This window comes from Gigantopelta aegis, chromosome 2, assembly GCF_016097555.1.
Source record: "Gigantopelta aegis isolate Gae_Host chromosome 2, Gae_host_genome, whole genome shotgun sequence".
Lineage (NCBI taxonomy): Eukaryota > Metazoa > Mollusca > Gastropoda > Neomphalida > Peltospiridae > Gigantopelta > Gigantopelta aegis.
This window is the reverse complement of record NC_054700.1, coordinates 42,882,393-42,902,936: the sequence shown is the minus strand read 5'-3', so window position 1 is coordinate 42,902,936 and position 20,544 is coordinate 42,882,393. Positions and strand designations below refer to the sequence as shown.

At 37.9% G+C, this 20,544-nt stretch overlaps 1 protein-coding gene across 1 annotated transcript in view; it reads left to right on the top strand.

The window, feature by feature from the left end:
- Positions 1–20,544, top strand: part of LOC121388636 — a 207,172-nt gene that overhangs the window by 18,071 nt on the left and 168,557 nt on the right. The window contains 6 exon segments of the mRNA XM_041520062.1: positions 1,113–1,389; positions 3,344–3,452; positions 6,348–6,542; positions 7,419–7,562; positions 11,688–12,209; positions 12,807–14,948. Coding sequence (XP_041375996.1) covers positions 1,113–1,389; positions 3,344–3,452; positions 6,348–6,542; positions 7,419–7,562; positions 11,688–12,209; positions 12,807–14,948 — 3,389 coding nt within the window.

Here is a 20,544-nt window from a genome sequence, read left to right as displayed (position 1 = left end):
ACGTATTGCACCATCACTGTACACATACATGTACATGTATGGAAGTACTTCAGTTGATTTCTATATAAATTACGAACTACGCACCACAATGTACCATGAAGTACACATTATGCACTATGCACTACATACACATGGATTCCTCGCTTAAGGCCCCTACCGGTCCAAATCGAGGGGACTATAGGTTTCATCTCCATCCTTCTGTCTGTCTGTCCATCCGTCTGTTTCAAATGTAGTTTTCTGGAGAAAAAAATTCACAGTATTCAGCTGAAAATTTTGTGTATAGCTTTATCGTGTCCTGTTACAGATCAAGTTTGACTTTCATGGCCATATGTATGTTCCCATTTTTCACAGAGACCTTGAACTTAGATATGAAATTTATTTTCTGGAATTGTTTTGTAATGCCCAAAGATATTGAAGTGAAATTTTGTGTAGTTTTAGCATGTACTGTTACAGATCAAGTTTTACTGTCATGACTGTTATGGCCCTTGAACTTCTGGAAGTTTTTGCAATGCCTGAAGATAAATAGATTTTTTTGTATTGTATGGCTTTAGCATAATTATGTACTCTTACAGGTCAAGTTTAACTTTCATGACAATTTACTGTTATTTACTGAGTTATGGCCCTTGAACTTAGGAGATATGAAAATTTGCTACGACTTGATAGGAAAGAAAGAAAGAAATGTGGTTCTTTAATGACGCACTCAACACATTTTATTTACGGTTATATGGCGTTAGACATGGTTAAGGACCACACAGATAATGAGAGATGAAACCCGCTTTCGCCACTTCATGGGCTACTCTTTTCGATTAGCAGCAAGGGTTCTTTTATAGGCATCATCCCACAGGCAGGGTAGTACATACCACGACCTTTGATATACCAGTCGTGGTGCACTGGCTGAAACAAGAAATAGCCTAATGGGCCTACCGACGGAGACTGATCCCAGACCGACCGCGCATCAAGTGAGCGCTTTACCACTGAGCTACATCCCGCCCCTTACAACTGATAAGGGGACACGTAATGCTTTAGCAGTACTTTCAGAATTCTTGTTATTTCTATTTTTGTTGTTCTAGTTCTAGTAGGTTATTAATTGTATTTTCATTTTTTTTTTTTAGTTGTGTGGGTGGAAGTGCATCAAAAACGGAATGTGCTGTTGGATCGTATAATGGAAATACAGGCAGCTCTGCAGTATCTGACTGCACGACCTGCACCGCCGGACAGATCAGTGCAGCTGGTTCTGCAAGCTGTTCTCTGTGTCCTGCAGGCTACAGCTGTAGTGGTGGGACGACGTCAGGCACGTGCACGTCTCCGCAGTACTCGGTGGAGGGGGATGATGTGTGTAATGCATGTCCATCCGGGAAAATCTGCCCAACAACTACAAATCCACCAACGGTATATATCATTATTACATGTAGCTCATCAGAAGCAGGCCTATAACTCTGGGTGATGAGAAAGTTTCACTAAATTATTTTTAAAATACAAAACCCATAATTACTTTCCATCAAAATATCAAATCAGTCAAATTTGATTGTATTGAAATCAGTCAAATTCGATTGTAATGAAATCAGTCAGATTTGATTGTATTGAAATCAGTCAAATTTGATTGTATTGAAATCGGTCAGTTTCGTATTGAAATCAATGAAACTTGATTGTATTGAAATCAGTGAAATTCGATTGTAATGAAATCAGTGAAATTCAGTTGTAATTAAATCAGTGAAATTCAATGGTATTGAAATCAATCAAATTTGATTGTATTGAAATCAGTCAGTTTCGTATTGAAATCAGTCAAATTTGATTGTATTGAAATCTGTGAAATTCAATTGTAATGAAATCAGTGAAATTCAATTTTAATGAAATTAGTGAAATTCAATGGTATTGAAATCAATGAAATTTGACTGTATTGAAATCAGTCAGTTTTCATTTTATTTAAATCTGTCATATTATATTGTATTGAAATTGGTCAAATTCAATTATATTGACATCGGTCAGTTTCGATTGTATTGAAATCTGTGAAATTAGTGAAATTTGATTGTATTGAAATAAGTGAAATTCTGTTGTATTGAAATAAGTGAAATTTGATTGTATTGAAATCAGTGAAATTTGATTGTATTGAAACCAGTCAAATTAGATTGTATTGAATTCAGTCAAATTAGATTGTATTGAAATAAGTCAGATTAGATTGTATTGAAATCAGTCAGATTTGATTTTATTGAAATCAGTTAAATTTGATTGTATTGAAATCAGTCAGATTTTATTTTATTGAAATCAGTTAAATTATATTGTACTAAAATTGGTTAAATTCAATTGTATTGAAATGGGTCAATATTGATTTTATTGAAATAAGTTAAATTAGTCAAATTTGATTGTATTGAAATCAGTGAAATTTTATTGTATTGAAATCAATCAAATTCGATTGTATTGAAATCAGTCAACTTGATTATACTGAAATCAGTGAAATGTGATTGTATTGAAATCAGGGAACTTCAGTTGTATTACAATCAGTCAAATTCAGTTGTATTGAAATCAGTGAAATTTGATTGTATTGAAATTGGTGAAATTCAGTTGTATTGAAATCAGTGAAATTCTATTGTATTGAAATCAGTCAAATTCGATTGTACTGAAGCAGTCAAATGTTATTGTATTGAAATCATTTGGTATGAACAGACCCGTCTGGCCCTCTTCTGGACATTTAATTATAGACGTCTGCCATACAGTTGAATAATATGACAGATAATTTTTGTGGAAGCAAGTGTTGATGAGAAAAAAACCTGGATAAATCTGATTGCAGCCTTATTCTCAGCAACTACAGAGCATATCTTTAAACAAATCCAGGGTATTTTAGTCATAGATTGTCTGAGACTTTTCAACAACTAAGATCATATCTTTAAACTAAAGTTTTTTGTGTGTAATCTTACAGACTACTTTAGTCATAGATTGTGATTTTTGATCTTTTGTAGGAAAACCCCCACAGTTTTTTAATATTATTTTGAAATTTTTTTAAAGTAAAAATAAAAAAATAAATGATAGCTTATTAATTAATATTAAAACAAAAGTTTGTCTGAATTGTTTAGATATTTTAATGGTATGTCATGTTATATTAAAACCAATGTTTTGGGTTTTTTATTTTCATTGAAAGGTTTTTTCATTTTGTAAATTGTTAAAGAAATAGGATAAAGTTGGATAACATAAATTCACCACTAATTTACAAATGATGTTTTGTCACTGCTCTTGTTTCCTGCCTATTAATAAATATTAATTTTATTATTACCTTGTTTCCTGTCTGTCAGTTACTATTGATTAACGATCTGAACACACATGTTTGTTTTTACCTGTAATTCTTACACAGGCCTGTGATCCGGGTAAAGAAGCAAATGCAAGTCAAACAGCTTGTGTTGACTGTAGTACTGGATCATATCGAGCTGCCTCAGATACATCATGCCTCACCTGTCCAAAAGGTAAATTTAAAAAAAAACATGGCCTGAATTTATATTGACTAACCCATAACTAAATAGAACATGCATAAATACACTTGAAATTGCTGTGTAAGTACCGTATTGTTCCTATTTGTAGTGCCCCCTCTAATATAAGCGCCCCCTATGATCACGAGAAATGTATCATGAAACGGTACCCATAAAATAGTAAAACTGGCTTACCTGACTGCCGATTTGCAATGATTATAATCGGTAAACAAATACAATCCAAACAGGTGAAGCACTACGACACTAGTATGGGCGAACAGTATGTCACACATGTCGTTTATCAAATGTATGTCGCTGTTATCTTCATGCAGAATGAACGCACGACACTCCGTTAACGCTGTTCAAAACTGGAAGTACAAACATACCGGTAGGTATTTACACCGACACCGTAACACCGTTTAAAAAACGGGTAAATGATAACTTTAACTAAACTGCAAACTGCAAACTGGAGTCACATGTCAACAATTTAACTTTAACTAAACTTAAAACTGGAGTCAAATGACAATAATTTGTGTACACAGTGACAATCGAAACGTGTCAGTTACAAACTACCGGCCAGAGCTATCGTAGTCTGTGCTGTCTGACTGATGATCCTCGTCGTCTGTGGAATCGTCTGTGGAATACACTCCGCAGGACCTATATGCCTACGTGCACAGTACCATGTATTTCGATAAATCAGCTGACGATGTACGGTACGCTACATCATTTCAACAAGAAAACGTCACTGGTGGAGTGACTCGGCGGCAAAGCTTTTGATGTCTCAGCGAGCCAGACGCATTGACAGTTTGATACGAGGATTTTTCACACGTATTACAAAACGTGTTCTAGTACTCTAATTAGCGCGCCCCCTTTGTGTTTTGCAACGTGCCCGGGTGCTACAAATAGGAACAATACGGTATCTAGTCAAACAGAATAAATTTGAGGCATTTCAAAATTTACTTGATTTTTGTGCTTATATATCCAATTAAAGTTAGTTTGTTTTATTTAACGACACCACTAGAGCACATTGAAATATCCAATTAAGTTTTAAGTACTCTATTTATTTACTCTAATTGTAGGCTTGCATCTTGGCTGTGAGTGCTGTCTGTTCAGGACAGCAGGATAATGTTTATTTGTCTTATATTGGCCTAGATCAGCTATAAGGCATATGGCATAACCACTGTTCCATAGAGTTAGGATATTATTAGTCCCCTATCGGTCCAACTGGTGGGGACTATAGGTTTCATCTCCGTCCTTCTGTCTGTCCATGTTTTGTCCGTCCGTCCATTCATTCATGTGTCTGTCCCATATATAGTTTTATGGATATGTTTCTTAAAATACCTTGAGATATTAGGCTGAAATTTTTTTTTATCTATAGTTTTACTATTAAAGATTGAGTTTGACTTTCATGGTGACTTACCCATTTTTCATAGAGTTATGGCCCTTGAACTAAGGAAATATGAAAATTTGTTTTCCAGACTTTTTTTTTGCATTGCCAGAAGACATTGAATAGAATTTTTTTATATAGCTTTATCACGTACTGCCACAGATCAAATTTTTTTTAATGTTCATAGCTCTGTACCCATTTTTCACAGTTATTGCCCTTGAATTTTAGAGATAAGAAAAAACGATTTCATGCGGTAGGTGACATGTATTGCTTTAGCAGTACTCTCAGAATGCTTGTTTATTTTGCAACTAAAATGTAAAAAATATTTTAATAAAAAAATATATATATATACTCACGGAAAAAAGTTCCAGTGCATCATTAAAATTTCAGTAGGACTTATATTTTTAAAATTTAAAAATATTGTGATTTACAAAGATGTACTATTTATCTGTTAAAAGTATGGTGATCCTCTCCTACCTTCTTAACCTGAAGTACTGTCTACACAATGTTTGGTGCACCGTCGGTGATGATGTAACAAAACAACGTACTGATGTACGGTCCTGGTCGTACTTTGTTATCACCTAATCGGTTGCGTTCAGTTCTTCCACTGATTGGCCTTAACTTAGATATGCATTAGGATGTTAAACGTATCATTTCCAAATGATTCCATATGTGCACCCACTTAATACTGACGATTTGCTGATGTGGCGTCACGTGTCGACTCCCTAAATATGGAAGATCCCTAGTACCCCTAAACTGTTGAGAACATCTCCGTAGATATTGCAGTGTTCTGATGAATACCAATGAATACCAAAATTACTAGCAACAGCGTTTGTGCCGTTCTAACCTCATTCATACCTATCATTCGAAGGAGTACATTTTCTGGGAGGCGTGGCATCACACTGACGACGATCAGATACCAACAAAAATATTTTTTTGAGTGATGAGAATCCATACAATAGTTTTAAAGTCTAATGATAAGAAAAATGACGTCAAACAGGAGGACGTGACCAAGAATGCTAGTAATGCAACGTGTAATCACAAAGTATGAATAGTTCGTGCAATTGACAGGACACCACTGGAATATCGACGGGAGTGATTACACGTTCAGTTACTGAAAGTTTTATAACCAGATTTCAAGTAAATTATATTCTGTATGCAATCATTTGGTGCATATATATATATATATATATATATATATATATATATATATATATTGAGGATTTATAGAAACCAGTAATTAGTAAAGTAAGTGGTCCAAACCATTAATAAATTTAGTAGACCAGCTGTTTGTTTTGTCTTTGAGAGAGAATATTGATCAACGATTTAATGATTGTTAGTCTGAGCCTTGTTTTATTTGAATCAAGTGAAAGTGTAATCTTTTTTCTCCCTTAATTTTGCCAGAAAAGTTTTCTTTTTATAAATACACAGAAAACAAGTTTATTAATATGGCAACTTGTCTAATTTTCTGAAAGTATTTTTGCAATATTATTTTTGTATTTTAGGCTATAAATGTCCGACCGGTATGATGAGTGCAGCAATCATTTGTCCAAGCGGGAAGTACCAAACAGCAACAGGTCAGACTTCCTGTGATGACTGCCCCGCGGGGTCAGAGTGCACTGACACGACAACAGCCAATCAGTGTGCAGCTGGCAAGTATGCCACTCTAGGATCAGGCGTCTGTACAAGCTGTTCTACAGGTAATGTCCATGGAATACATTTTATATTTCGCTAGTAAAATAACAAGAGGCTTTTTCATGTTTGTATTCATTTATTTTTTATTTTCGTAAAAAAAAAATCTTTTCTTTTTTGGGGTACGAAATTAGAAAATTACAAATTAAATTGAAATTAACATGAATTAATTCTGTAAAGAGTGTTCATTAGCTGAGTGTGTTCTGTCAAATAAATTAAGTTGGTTTAAACAAGAAAAGAGATATGTAATGGATCAAATAATTCGATATTGATACTAAAAAATGAGAACTGAAGAAACAGAAAGACTGTGAAATAAAATAAAGTAAACAAAATGCAAAAAAAAGAGCGAAGTGAAATGATTACATATTGTTACATTATTTTGAACCTTTTAGAATGGGAGTAATTTTTTTACAGTCATTGTTATCTGTATAACAATACAATGTCTAAAAATCAATTAATTTCAGTTCATGGTAAGCAGTTTTATTTCAGTTTCAGTTCAACTCCAGGGCTCCGTTCCACGAAGCGATCTTAGCCCTAAGATCACCGTAACTGCACAGCTAACATATGCACTTAAGGTGATCTTAGCACTAAGATCGCTTTGTGGAACGGAACCCAGACAGTTATGTAATCAGTGCCCTTAATCTTTTGTATCGGAATGTTTAGGACACTATCTAACATGCATGCTTATGTTATTATTGACAGTTATTACTTCAAGCCAAGAATTGTTTTGTCTTTTACATGTATATTCCATCAGAAATGTTTATTAATATTTTAATATTTATGTCAACATTATCTTCACCTTAATACATCAACCTAAGTGTATATTTATGTATATGTGTATGTATTTGTTTGCTTATTGTGTGTTTAATGTTTATGTGGTGTAGGAACGTACAGCTTGGCAGAGGCAGACAACTGTACTGCGTGTGATCCAGGATACGACTGTATAGCTCGTGATGCCGCACCTTCATTGTGTGCGGCGGGGACATACAATCCGGGCGGAAACCAAGGATGTCTTGTGTGTGCTCCAGGTAGAGAGTGCTGGCATTTAGCAGTCACTGAGATTCTCTAACTCTAGAAATACTTAACATTGTGCACTTCCCTAACATTCCATCATGATGAAAACCACCCTTTAAAACACACCCTTAAAACACACCTTTAAGAATTCTAACCTAGTTTTGTGAAAATACTTGAAGCAGCGCACTTTCTAACTTTCCTTCCATTCCAAAGATGTATTTAAAACACACCCTTTAAAACACACCCTTAGAACACGCCCTTAAGAATCCTCACCTAGTTTTGTCAAAATACTTGACACTGTACTTTCTAACTTTCCTTTCATTCCAAAGATGCATTTAAAACACATCCTTTAAAACACACCCTTAGAACACACCCTTAAGAATCCTCACCTAGTTTTGTCAAAATACTTGACACTGTGTACTTTCTAACTTTCCTTTCATTCCAAAGATGCATTTAAAACACATCCTTTAAAACACACCCTTAGAACACACCCTTAAGAATCCTCACCTAGTTTTGTCAAAATACTTGACACTGTGTACTTTCTAACTTTTCTTCCATTCCAAAGATGCATTTAAAACACACCCTTTAAAACACACCCTTAGAACACACCCTTAAGAATCCTCACCTAGTTTTGTCAAAATACTTGACACTGTGTACTTTCTAACTTTTCTTCCATTCCAAAGATGCATTTAAAACACTCCCTTTAAAACACACCCTTAGAACACACCCTTAAGAATCCTCACCTAGTTTTGTCAAAATACTTGACACTGTGTACTTTCTAACTTTCCTTCCATTCCAAAGATGCATTTAAAACACACCCTTTAAAACACACCCTTAGAACACACCCTTAAAAATCCTCACCTAGTTTTGTCAAAATACTTGACACTGTGTACTTTCTAACTTTCCTTCCATTCCAAAGATGCACTTAAAAATACCGTTAAAGTCACAGACCCTAGTTTGAACCTGTTTGGTTAAGTTGCAAATTGCCTGTAACACATGTGGATAAAGTTGCAGTAGAGTGTGACAAGAATCTGTGATGATAAAACGTGGAAATACCTTTAAAAAAAATAGACTAAAGCTTGTCTCCATAACCTAACTTCACTTCTCAGATGTACGTCATGTGCATTTTTTGAATTAAAAAAAAAGCATTTTGTGGTGTTGGAAACACCAGGATGACATTAAATACTTTGGATGTACAGAAATGGATATTCTAAACAATAAAATCTAAGTAATGTCTGATTTCATTTACCAAAAAGGCTCTAATATTGGGGGAAAATACACCATAATGTTTAAAAACTAGGGTCTGTTTAAAAGCATGCTTTGAAACATCCTTAATACATTCTTATATTCTAATAGCTCTCAAAATATCCAACACTGTGTATTCATCTTAGCCTGGTCAGTTCAGCACTAGCCTGAGGTCATAGGATCAAATCCCCTTGGTGGATCCATTTTCTGATTGTTTTTTGTTTCTGTCTCAACCAGTGTACCACAACTGCTATATCATAGGTCATGGTATGTGCTGTCCTGCCTGTGGGAAAGTTCATATAAAAGATATTTTGTTGTTATTGGAGGGGGGGGGGGGTGGCATTGAGCTATTTCTCGTTCCAGCCCGTGCACAACGACCGGCATGTCAAAGGCAATGGTATGTGCTGTCTTGTCTTTTGGATGGTGCATATAAAAGATCATTTGCTACTAATGGAAAAATGTAGTGGGTTTCCTCTCTAAGACTATATGTCAAAATTACCAAATGTTTAACATCCAATAGCCGATTATTTAATAAATCAGTATGCTCTAGTGGTGTCATTAAACAAAACAAACTTACTCTAAAGAAATTTTTACCAAAGAACACGACAAAAAAAACATATGTAGAGGATATTAAACAAGTTACCAGTTACTATCACAGTCATATATGTCCTGAGTGAATACTTTTTGATTATATAGTCAGTTTGATGAGATGTCGTTATCCAAATATTCCTTTCTTTTACACAACTCATTTCTGGCTCCGACTTATTCGTCACACACTTTGATTACTAATTTCCTTTTTAAGCACTTATCAGGTGATACCCATCACTCAAGTTCTTTGTTTGATGCTCTCATTAGTTACCTCAATATGTACTAGTCTAATAATATTTTTACTGTACTCTGCCATTAATTTCTGTCATTCACTCTTCGTACATTTATCAGGTGTTCACGAATACCTGGGCCCGTGCTAATAAAACGTTGAGTCCAGACTCGATCTCAAATGACATCACATGCATACCATTTATATGGCGTTGCCATGATGTTAAAGTCTCAGACTAGTAGAGTTTTGAGTTGCGACTCTAAAAGTTTTATTAGTGCTGTGACAGTGATCCATGAGTGCATGTCATCACAGCTGTATATTTATTCTAATGAGCTCTGTCTGGTGCTAATTTTGATTTAGTAAACTAGTCTGAATGGCAGTCCTCTTTTTGGCAATGCAAGAGAGATAAAATCTTCAGTAAAGGATCTCCTTGGGAGTGGCTATCCTATAGAAGATGCTCAAGATAGAGATACATAGAATCAACCACTATTATGCCAAATGCCCATTGGATTCTGTATTGTGCAGAGATACGGCCCTGACCATATATTACAGTTTTGTGGTTCAGATTACCTTGCAATCAAGACCATATAGCTATATAACAAAGTGCCCTTGTTATTTAAAAGTTCCTGTTTCAGATAGATAAAAACACTAGAGACCAGAAAACATGGTAAACTGAATCAAATGGGGGAACATTTTAAAGTTTTTACAAAAGTTTAGATCCCTACTTTGGGTGTCCTACGTTTTAGAGTCCAGACTCAATCTCTAATGATAACACACCCATACAATTTGTATGGCGTTGCCATAACGTTCACGTCTCAGACTCTGTTAGTCTCGCGTCTAGACTCAAAAAGATTTATAAACACCAGGCCGTACAGCCTGGCATTCAAGTTTTGTGTGTGGTGTTTCATTGTTCTCAGTTATTGCAGAGCAATAGATTATTTCAGTGGTAGATTATTTTACTCAGGTCCATTGGCATGTAGATTGATTACCTGCTGTGTATTGAGTTATCTACTCTTGAATACAACACCTATAGAATTAATTAAAATAAAACAAAAACCAAGTGTTTTTATTGCAGTAATTGTTTTTAATATTTCATGCTACTAGTTGTGTTAAAGTTGTCTACTCTTGAATACAACGCCTATAGAATTGATTAAAATAAAACAAAACCAGTGTTTTTATTAATGTAATTGTCTTTAGTATCGCATGTAACCTCCGTCAATTCTCAGTATATAATGATGTTTTATTGACCCATAACAAGTGTATGCTTTTCTTTCTGTGGGAATCTAAAAGATCTCTTGTTGCTAATTGGAAAAAGTTGCCTATTAAATTTGGCTGCAAACAGAAAAAGTTGCATAATTGATTGCTAATTAGAAAAAGTTGTCTATTTGGCAGCATCAGTTTTCTTCTTTAAAACTCTACTAAGTACACAATTACTATGTGAGACCCTTAATAGTTGTTCTTAAACAAGCACCCTTTTTTCCTCTTTTGGCACCACTAATTTTGTGTGTAGTGTTTTTTTTTATATAGCTATAACTCAAAATGCTTGTTTACAATGTGTAAACTGAAATTATATTTTTTGCAGAAGCAAATTTTACTATATGTTCTTGTTATAGCTGAAACTCAAAAGCATGTATAAACTGAAGTTATATTTTGCAGAAGCTAATTTTACAAGATTTGTTTTTATATGATATAAAATAACTTGTGTTTTTATATTTATAACTATTATTCAGTTAATTCAATGCATTATTTTCCAGGAATAGCATTTTTGTAAAAAAACAAAATTAAAAAAATTATATTATGCATTCATAATTTGTTTTATGATCTGTTATATTGTTTGCTACTTTAAATTATTTCTGATCTTTTAAATCTTTGTAATATTTGTGAAAAATATAATGCATTATAGATATGCATTTTAATATATATAATGTATCATATTGTATCACTTCTTAGTTATAATTTATAATTGTATTAGTTTCCATACATTTAGTATTGGTCTTATCTCTGTGGTTTAATTTGACCAATTTGCAGTTTACCATGTCATTATGAATGTGTTTACAAATATGGCACTCTCTAACAGGTTATTACAGCAAGACAGGTGCAGGTAGCTGCACAATATGTCCAGCAGGAAAGAACTGCACGGATCCAGCAGTCTCGGGATCAAATCCACCTGACTGCGAGGCAGGCAGCTACAGTGCAGAGGGAGATTCCAGCTGTACAAACTGCCCCACAGGATACTACAGCCCTGGATCTGTTGCAGCTTGTACCATTTGCCCTGCTGGCAAGGACTGCACCAACCCTGCTCTTCCGTTATCCTCCCTCCCAGACTGTCCAGCAGGAACTTACAGTGCCGAAGGTTCAGCTGCATGCACAAACTGTGCAACAGGATATTACAGCCCTGGGGCTGCTGCAGCTTGTACCATTTGCCCTGCTGGCAAGGATTGCTCAAACCCAGCTCTTCTGTTATCCTCCCTCCCAGATTGTCCAGCAGGAATGTACAGTGCCGAGGGAGTCGGCTCTTGTTCGAATTGTGCTGCAGGATACTTTAGCAGAGCAGCAGAGGCAAACTGCACGATATGTCCAGCAGGAAAGAACTGTAGCAGTGCTGCTGTACTCGGAACAGATCCTGCCGATTGCCCAGCCGGAACATTCAGCACTGATGGAAATGCTGGATGCAGTAACTGCCCCAGTGGCTACTACAGCTCAGCAGCTGCATCGGTCTGTACCATCTGCCCAGCTGGCAAGGACTGCACTGATCCTGCCTTGATCTCTGGGAGTCTGTCGGACTGCGTTCCTGGGACATACAGCCGCGAAGGTGATGCCAGTTGTTGGAGCTGCCTGCCTGGTTATTATAGCAAAGTGGGAGCTGGAATATGCACCATCTGTCCCGCTGGAAAGAACTGCTCAGACCCTGCTGTGACTGGCACAGATCCACCCATCTGTGATGTGGGAACATTCAGTAAAGAAGGTGACTCTGGCTGTACTCAGTGTGATGGTGGATATTACAGCTCAGTAGGATCAAGTAGCTGTACAATTTGTCCAGGAGGAAAGAGTTGCAGTGGAGATGTATTGACAGACTGCAGTGCAGGCACTTACAGCAAGGCAGGGGAACTGATCTGCAAAACCTGTCTCTCTGGATATTACAGTAACTCAGCAGCAGATATTTGTACCATCTGCCCGGCTGGAAAGAACTGCTCAGATCCAGCTGTAACTGGTTCTGTTCCAGATGACTGCCCAGCAGGAACGTTCAGTAATGAGGGTGATCAAGGATGTACCCAGTGCATTAGTGGATACTACAGTTCAGCTGGCGCTACAAGTTGTACCATTTGTCCTGCAGGCCAAAGCTGCATTAGTGATACACTTACAAACTGTGCCCCAGGAACCTTCAGCAAGGAAGGAGAATCAAACTGTAGTTCGTGTCTTTCTGGGTATTACAGCCAATCTACAGCAGGCATCTGTACGATCTGCCCAGCTGGAAAGAACTGCTCTGATCCGGCTGTAACTGGTGTATTACCAGATGACTGTCCTGTGGGAACATTCAGTAAAGAAGGTGACTCCGGCTGTACTCAGTGTGATGGAGGATATTACAGCTCATTGGGATCAAGCAGCTGCACAGTTTGTCCAGGAGGAAAGAGTTGCAGTGGGGATGTATTGACAGACTGCAGTGCAGGCACTTACAGCAAGGCAGGGGAACTGATCTGTAAAACCTGTCTCTCTGGATATTACAGTAACTCAGCAGCAGATATATGTACCATCTGCCCGGCTGGAAAGAACTGCTCAGATCCAGCTGTAACTGGTTCTGTTCCAGACAACTGCCCAGCAGGAACGTTCAGTAATGAGGGTGATCAAGGATGTACCCAGTGCATTAGTGGATACTACAGTTCAGCTGGCGCTACAAGTTGTACCATCTGTTCTGCAGGCCAAAGCTGCATTAGTGATACACTTACAAACTGTGCCCCAGGAACCTTCAGCAAGGAAGGAGAATCAAACTGTAGTTCGTGTCTTTCTGGGTATTACAGCCAATCTACAGCAGGTATCTGTACGATCTGCCCAGCTGGAAAGAACTGCTCTGATCCGGCTGTAACTGGTGTATTACCAGATGACTGTCCTGTGGGAACATTCAGTAAAGAAGGTGACTCCGGCTGTACTCAGTGTGATGGAGGATATTACAGCTCATTGGGATCAAGCAGCTGCACAGTTTGTCCAGGAGGAAAGAGTTGCAGTGGGGATGTATTGACAGACTGCAGTGCAGGCACTTACAGCAAGGCAGGGGAACTGACCTGCAAAACCTGTCTCTCTGGATATTACAGTAACTCAGCAGCAGATATTTGTACGATCTGCCCGGCTGGAAAGAACTGCTCAGATCCAGCTGTAACTGTTTCGGTTCCAGATGACTGCCCAGCAGGAAAATTCAGTAATGAGGGAGACCAAGGATGTACCCAGTGTCTTGGTGGATACTACAGTTCAGCTGGTGCTACAAGTTGTACCATTTGTCCTGCAGGCCAAAGCTGCATTAGTGATACACTTACAAACTGTGCCCCAGGAACCTTCAGCAAGGAAGGAGAATCAAACTGTAGTTCGTGTCTTTCTGGGTATTACAGCCAATCTACAGCAGGCATCTGTACGATCTGCCCAGCTGGAAAGAACTGCTCTGATCCAGCTGTAACTGGTTCAGTGCCAGTCGACTGCCCAGCAGGAACATTCAGTAATGAAGGTGATTCCGGTTGCACCCAGTGTGAAGCTGCCTACTACAGCTCTGCAGGTTCTACAAGCTGTACAATCTGTCCTGCGGGGAAAAGTTGCAGTGGTGATACACTAACGGACTGTGCCCCAGGAACTTACAGCAAGGCGGGCGAAACTGTTTGCAGTCCATGTCTTTCTGGGTACTACAGCAAAACTGGGGCAGGATTGTGTACAGTTTGTCCTGGTGGAAGTAACTGCATTGATCCTGCCGTGTTGGGTTCTGATCCTCCTCTGTGCCCTGCTGGAACATTCAGCAATGTAGGCGATACGGGATGCACATCTTGTGAAGCAGGTTACCATAGTGATGCTGGTGCTACAACGTGCACCAAGTGTCCAGCCGGCCGTGACTGCACCAACTCTGCTTTAGCAACAGCCAGCCTCCCAGTGTGTACTCCGGGGACCTACAGCAAGGAAGGAGACGTAGGCTGTCAACCATGTGCTGCTGGATTCTTCAGTCTGTCTGGAGCAGACGTCTGCACTGTCTGTCCAGCGGGAAAGGATTGCAGCAATGTGACAACCATCACTACCACTCCTCCAGACTGTGCTGCAGGATCTTTCAGCTTGCAAGGGGACTACGGCTGCACGAACTGCCCCATAGGTAGACCGGCACTGCATGTGATCATGACACAGGAGTGGTTTTCTTACACTGCTAACAGCACCTGATTAAAAAGACTAGTGGTTTAGGCTTCTAACTGCATGAAATTAAAAAAGTGCATGATGATTTAGTCTTTTAACAGCACATGAACCAAGAATAGTGGTTTAGTCTTCTTATAGCACACAGACCAAAAGAACTGGTGCAGTCTTCTTATAGCACATGAATCATAAATAGTAGTTTAGCTTTTTAGTAGCACATGAATCAAGAATAGTGGTTTAGTCTTCTAATAGCACCTAAGTCAAGAATAGTGGTTCAGTCTTCTAGTAGCACCTAAATCAAGAATAGTGGTTCAATCATCTAGTAGCACCTAAATCAAGAATAGTGGTTTAGTTTTCTAGTAGCACCTAAATCAAGAATAGTGGTTTAGTCATCTAGTAGCACCTAAATCAAGAATAGTGGTTTAGTCTTCTAGTAGCACCTAAATCAAGAATAGTGGTTTAGTCATCTAGTAGCACCTAAATCAAGAACAGTGGTTTAGTCTTTTAGTACCACCTAAATCAAGAACAGTGGTTTAGTCTTTTAGTACCACCTAAATCAAGAATAGTACCACCTAAATCAAGAATAGTGGTTTAGTCTTCTAGTAGCACCTAAATCAAGAATAGTGGTTTAGTCTTCTAGTAGCACCTAAATCAAGAATAGTGGTTTAGTCTTCTAGTAGCACCTAAATCAAGAATAGCGGTTCAATCATCTAGTAGCACCTAAATCAAGAATAGCGGTTCAATCATCTAGTAGCACCTAAATCAAGAATAGCAGTTCAATCATCTAGTAGCACCTAAATCAAGAATAGCGGTTCAGTCTTCTAGTAGCACCTAAATCAAGAATAGTGGTTTAGTCTTCTAGTAGCACCTAAATCAAGAATAGTGGTTCAGTCTTCTGGTAGCACCTAAATCAAGAATAGTGGTTCAGTCTTCTAATAGCACCTAAATCAAAACTAGCGATTCAGTCTTCTAGTAGCACCTAAATCAAGAATAGTGGTTTAGTCATCTAGTAGCACCTAAATCAAGAATAGCGGTTTAGTCTTCTAGTACCACCTAAATCAAGAATAGTGGTTTAGTCTTCTAATAGCACCTAAATCAAGAATAGTGGTTTAGTCTTCTAGTAGCACCTAAATCAAGAATAGTGGTTTAGTCATCTAGTAGCACCTAAATCAAGAATAGTGGTTTAGTCTTCTAATAGCACCTAAATCAAGAATAGTGGTTTAGTCTTTTAGTACCACCTAAATCAAGAATAGCGGGTTTAGTCTTCTAGTAGCACCTAAATCAAGAATAGCGGTTTAGTCATCTAGTAGCACCTAAATCAAGAATAGTGGTTCAGTCTTCTAATAGCACCTAAATCAAAACTAGCGGTTCAGTCTTCTAGTAGCACCTAAATCAAGAATAGTGGTTTAGTCATCTAGTAGCACCTAAATCAAGAATAGCAGTTTAGTCATCTAGTAGCACCTAAATCAAGAACAGTGGTTTAGTCATCTAGTAGCACCTAAATGAAGAATAGTGGTTCAATCATCTAGTAGCACCTAAATCAAGAATAGCAGTTTAGTCATCTAGTAGCACCTAAATCAAGAACAGTGGTTTAGTCATCTAGTAGCACCTAAATGAAGAATAGTGGTTCAATCATCTAGTAGCACCTAAATCAAGAATAGTGGTTTAGTCTTCTGGTAGCACCTAAATCAAGAATAGTGGTTCAATCATCTAGTAGCACCTAAATCAAGAATAGCGGTTTAGTCTTCTAGTACCACCTAAATCAAGAATAGCGGGTTTAGTCTTCTAGTAGCACCTAAATCAAGAATAGTGGTTCAGTCTTCTAATAGCACCTAAATCAAAACTAGCGGTTCAGTCATCTAGTAGCACCTAAATCAAGAATAGTGGTTTAGTCATCTAGTAGCACCTAAATCAAGAATAGCGGTTTAGTCATCTAGTAGCACCTAAATCAAGAATAGCGGTTCAGTCTTCTAGTAGCACCTAAATCAAGAATAGTGGTTTAGTCATCTAGTAGCACCTAAATCAAGAATAGCGGTTCAGTCTTCTAGTAGCACCTAAATCAAGAATAGTGGTTTAGTCATCTAGTAGCACCTAAATCAAGAATAGTGGTTTAGTCATCTAGTAGCACCTAAATCAAGAATAGCGGTTTAGTCATCTAGTAGCACCTAAATCAAGAATAGCGGTTCAGTCTTCTAGTAGCACCTAAATCAAGAATAGTGGTTCAATCATCTAGTAGCACCTAAATCAAGAATAGCGGTTCAGTCTTCTAGTAGCACCTAAATCAAGAATAGAGGTTTAGTCTTCTAGTAGCACCTAAATCAAGAATAGTGGTTTAGTCTTCTATATAGTAGCGCATGAACAACTTACTTTTAATGACGCATGCATGTTTTGTTTTGTAGTGAAAATACTAGCTGATTTGTTTTATAATAAAAGTACTAGTTATTATGTTTTTTAATTAAAGTACTAGTTGATTTGTTTTATAATAAAAATACTAGCTGTTTTGTTTGTAATAAAAGTACTAATTGATTTGTTTTGCGGTGAAATACTAGTTATTTAGTTTTCTGATTGTATATTTAATGTACTGGGTATGTACATGACTTCAATTAATAGTTATTTAAAATGTGTGCGATTAAAGGGACATTCCTAAGTTTGCTGCAATTTTTAAGATGTTATCGACTAACAGACTTTTTAACGATTATAATTACATACCAAATATATTTTTCTGCATATCATATTAGTGGCTGTATATTAAACATGTTTCTGATCATTCTAATATGTGTACTAGGTTAAATTTCATTTTATTTCCTAAATGGGTTTTTTTTTCGTATGTACAAAATTATTTGAAGACAAAATCCAGTTTGGGCTTTTTACAAATATTAAGATGACCAGAAACACATTGAATACACAGACACTGCTATTCTAAACAAGAAAATATACTCTTCAAAAGAAGAAACGCAAAACCACATTGTCGTAACATTTGGAGAATTGATTTAATTATTGAATGGTGAGTCCGATAATTACCAAATGTTGCAGGATTGTTCACAATTCACTCTAGTCCATTGTGAGTAAGTGATAGGACACACCACCAAGGTCAAGGTCATCTGGAGTCAATACCGGGTGTGGCCTCCGCGTGTGTTGACAACTGCCTGGCACCGCCTGCCCATTGAAGCAACCAGAGTACGGATGACGTCCCGGGGGATGGTGGCCCACTCGGCCTGCAAGGCTGCTGCCAGCTCGGGCAGGGTCTGGGGCTGTGGTTGTCGCTGTCGGAGGCGTCGGTCCAACTCGTCCCATAGATGCTCAATTGGGTTCAAATCCGGTGATATCGATGGCCAAGGAAGGACATTAATGTTGTTGTTCTGTAGGAAAGCCGTTGTGAGACGTGCTGTGTGAGGCCTGGCGTTGTCATGTTGGAACACTGCGTTGGCGTTGGCCATAACTGGAACGATGTGTGGCCGGAGGATCTGGTCAATGTAGCCCTGTGCATTCAGGTTGCCCTGCACGTGGACCAGGTCAGTTCTGCCAGTGTGTGAGATGGCTGCCCACACCATGACACTACCCCCGCCGAATCTGTCCACTTCCTGCATGCAGTTTGCCGCATAACGTTCACCACGACGCCTATACACGCGACATCTTCCATCATGACGTCGGAGCAGAAATCGGGACTCGTCACTGAACCACACCTGTCTCCATCGCAGTTGAGGCCATTGTCGATGAATCTGGCACCACTGCAGTCGGAGTCGACGGTGTTGTGGTGTTAAGATGACACCTCGAACTGGACGTCTGGCACGAATTCCTACCTCACGTAGGCGGTTCCGTACGGTCTGGTCGGATATCCTGCGCAAACCTGGTATTGCTGCGGCTGTGGAGGTGGCAGTAGTCAATCGTTCCCGAAGGTGGCGTACCCGGATGTAGCGGTCCTGCCCGGGGGTAGTGACCCGTGGTCGACCGGATCTAGGGAGGTCACGTGTTGATCCATGTTGCTGGTAACGGTCCCACAGTCTGGAGATGGTGCTTGGGGACACGTGGAATGCCCTGGCAACGGCCGTTCTGGATTCGCCTGCGTCTAGTCGGCCGATGGCATTGTTTCTCTGCGGTTCACTGAGACGTGGCATGTCCTGGATTGTCAACTGTCGGCCAGATACAGAGGCCAGGCAAGCGAACACCCTGCACTTTTATACTGTCGGTGTTCATGTTGCACGTGCAGACAGCGCACGTGCAGTGGTGACATGGTTTGCACGTGGCTGCGTTTTTGCGAATATTTACATTTTGGAACTTTATTGTACAGTAGCTGCATTTTATCGAATGTAACCGTGGGAATGTGTTTGGGACATGCAATGACCTTATATTCACAAAGCATGAACCGGTAGGAAGCATAAAATCGGAGTTATAACCCATTTGTACCCTTTTGCGTTTCTTTTTTTGAAGAGTATATATTTAATATGTAAGTTTAATCGTAGAAATATTGTATCGGTCAGAAACATCTTATAATGCAGCAAACTCAGGAATGTCCCTTTAATTGTTTAATAGTTATGTTTCTAATTGATTATAAGGAAGAATGTGTGTATTGCATTTACTAGATTATACCAACAGTTTGTGCACTTTAATTGTTATTATTTACATTTGGATGGAAGCTCTTCACTGCCCATTTAAATTCCTGATTAGAATAAAAGTATTTATTGCATATGTTACAGATATTTTTTTGATACAGATATTAATTTTTTTTTATGAATAATATTCAAATCCCTAGAATTATTTGACACTCTTGTAATTATTACCAGATGAAATAATTAAGTCCCTGGACTGAATTGACTTATTGCTAGATAAAATAATTATGTGCAAAGAATGAATTTATAAATGAAGTGTATCTCAACAATGAATGGTGGTATTGCCAGAAGAAATAATTATGTCTCTAAACTAGACATATTGCCAGATGGAATAATTACATCCCTTAGTTATAATAATTATGCCCCTTGAATTGTTAATTATATCCCATTAATAAATTGGCATACCGATACTGTTAAATGGAATAATAATGTACCTTGGATGATTGGATATATTGCCAGATAAAATAAATATTTCCCTTTAAAAATCTTCTATTTACTTTAGGCAAAAATTCAACATACTTTTTATTTTTCAAAGTAAAATCTGTTTTCTTTTCTTAAAGTTTACTTTATTTTACTTAAAATATGTATCAGTCATCCAACCATTTTTCAGGACTGGTTTGATATCATCATAATTATCAAATTAAATATTTGTCATGACTTTATTAATACTATCAGGGGCAGTATGTAGCCCAATGATCAAGTGCTCGTCTGATGCACGATCCGTCTATGATCACTTCCCATTCATTGGGCCCATTGGGTTATTTCTCATTCCAGCCAGTCCAACACAACTGGTATAGTGTTTTCCCTAGCTTGTTTTAGCATGGTGCAGCAGCATGCCTCGATAGTCTAGCACCATCTTGCCTTAATCAGTGCCATGCTGACCTGAGATTAAACAAGCCTTTTTCAGTAATTAATTATAAAATTGCCTTTATAAAGCACCCAAAAAGGTATTAT